We start from the raw sequence: 1,377 nt of genomic DNA on the forward strand, positions 1-1,377 counted from the left end.
CCTGCCTCTCTGCTCCTATCTCCCCCCCCCTTCCCCCCGTCCCCCGGCTAGTCGGTCATGGGCGGCCTGTGCACCTGTCGCATGCGCGGCGGGTGTCTCTCGCCCCTGTACGACCCGTCCTACCAGTTCGACCGCTTCGACATCCACGACTTCTGGCGTCTGTCGGTCTACTCGGCCACGTCGGAGTTCATCCCGATCGCCGTGACGGCCGACGAGCTGGCCCGGTACCAGCTGCCGGAGCACCGCCGCCGGGAAGATGGCAAGCTGTGCGTGCCCCCGCCCTCGGGCCCCTCCCTGGGCCATGTGCAGGCAACCCCGCGCCCATCCTTTGCACGCGTGCACACGCACGCACACGCACACACACACACACACACACGCACACACACACACACACACACACACACATCCTCGCCTTGGCTCCTCACACTGCCCCCCCCCCCCTTCTCCACACACGCACACACAGTGTCGTGCACTTTATCTACAAGATGCCCGAGGGCCTGCACTTCCGCCTGCAATTCTGCCCCGAGTTCGATGCCAATGTGGCCGCGGCCTTCGACGGCGGCTGCACCAAGACCATGCGCCCCTCCGCCGGCGGCCACCCCTTCACCCCGGTCGACATGGAGCCCCTGCCGGAGGCCATGCACACCAAGCTCACCACCGAGGCCGACCCGCTGGTCACCCACGCCGGCACCTGGTTCTCCGGCCAGTTCACCGCCACCCAGCCCGGGCTCTACCTCCTCTCCTGGACCAACCCCAGCTCCTGGTTCCCGATCAAGGTCAGTTGCCGACTGTCCGAGTGACGGCGCCCGCGCCCGCCGCGGGCCCGTCCCTCCCCTGTTGTCGCTGCTCCGCGGTGTGTGCCCCCCTCCCGAGGAGAAGCCCGCGGCCACCAGCGCCCCTCTCCGCCCCCTTGCTCGGCGAGGGAGGGAGGGGGAGGCTCGAGTACCCACGGGGAGGGGAGAAAAAAATACACGCCCCCTCCTCTCTCTCTCTCTCTCTCTGTCTCTCTCTCTCTCTGTCTCTCTCTCTCTCTGTCTCTCTCTCTCTCTGTCTCTCTCTCTTGCGTCACCACCCCCCCCCCTCTGTGCCCCTTGCCGTCCTCCGTGCCGGTCCTCCGCCCGTGTTCGCCCGCGCGCCTGCACGCCGCCTCCTCCCCGCCACAGGTCCTGCGCACCACCACAGGGCCAGGAACACCGCCGTGTGTGTGCGTGCCGGCATGCGCAGGCACGCGCCCGGCCCCCGGTGCCGCCGGTCGGGCCCGAGGCAGGTGCAGCATCGTGGGCATCTGGTCATGGGATCCGCCGTTCACGTGAGACCACGCTCACGGAGCCGCCCGGCGGTCTGCCTGGATCTGCAGACACGCCCCCCCCCCCCCCC

At 69.1% G+C, this 1,377-nt stretch overlaps 1 protein-coding gene across 1 annotated transcript in view; it reads left to right on the top strand.

Moving 5' to 3' along the window:
* The window catches only part of H696_05350 (hypothetical protein), a gene marked incomplete at both ends in the record, with an annotated part of 3,378 nt that extends 2,578 nt beyond the window's left edge, over nucleotides 1–800 (top strand). The window contains 2 exons of the mRNA XM_009499197.1: nucleotides 52–266; nucleotides 464–800. Coding sequence (XP_009497472.1) covers nucleotides 52–266; nucleotides 464–800 — 552 coding nt within the window. The remainder of the gene's footprint in view (nucleotides 1–51; nucleotides 267–463) is intronic.
* Nucleotides 801–1,377: the final 577 nt, after the last annotated feature.

The sequence above is a fragment of the Fonticula alba genome (genome assembly GCF_000388065.1).
Source record: "Fonticula alba strain ATCC 38817 unplaced genomic scaffold supercont2.10, whole genome shotgun sequence".
NCBI classification, from domain to species: Eukaryota; order Rotosphaerida; family Fonticulaceae; genus Fonticula; species Fonticula alba.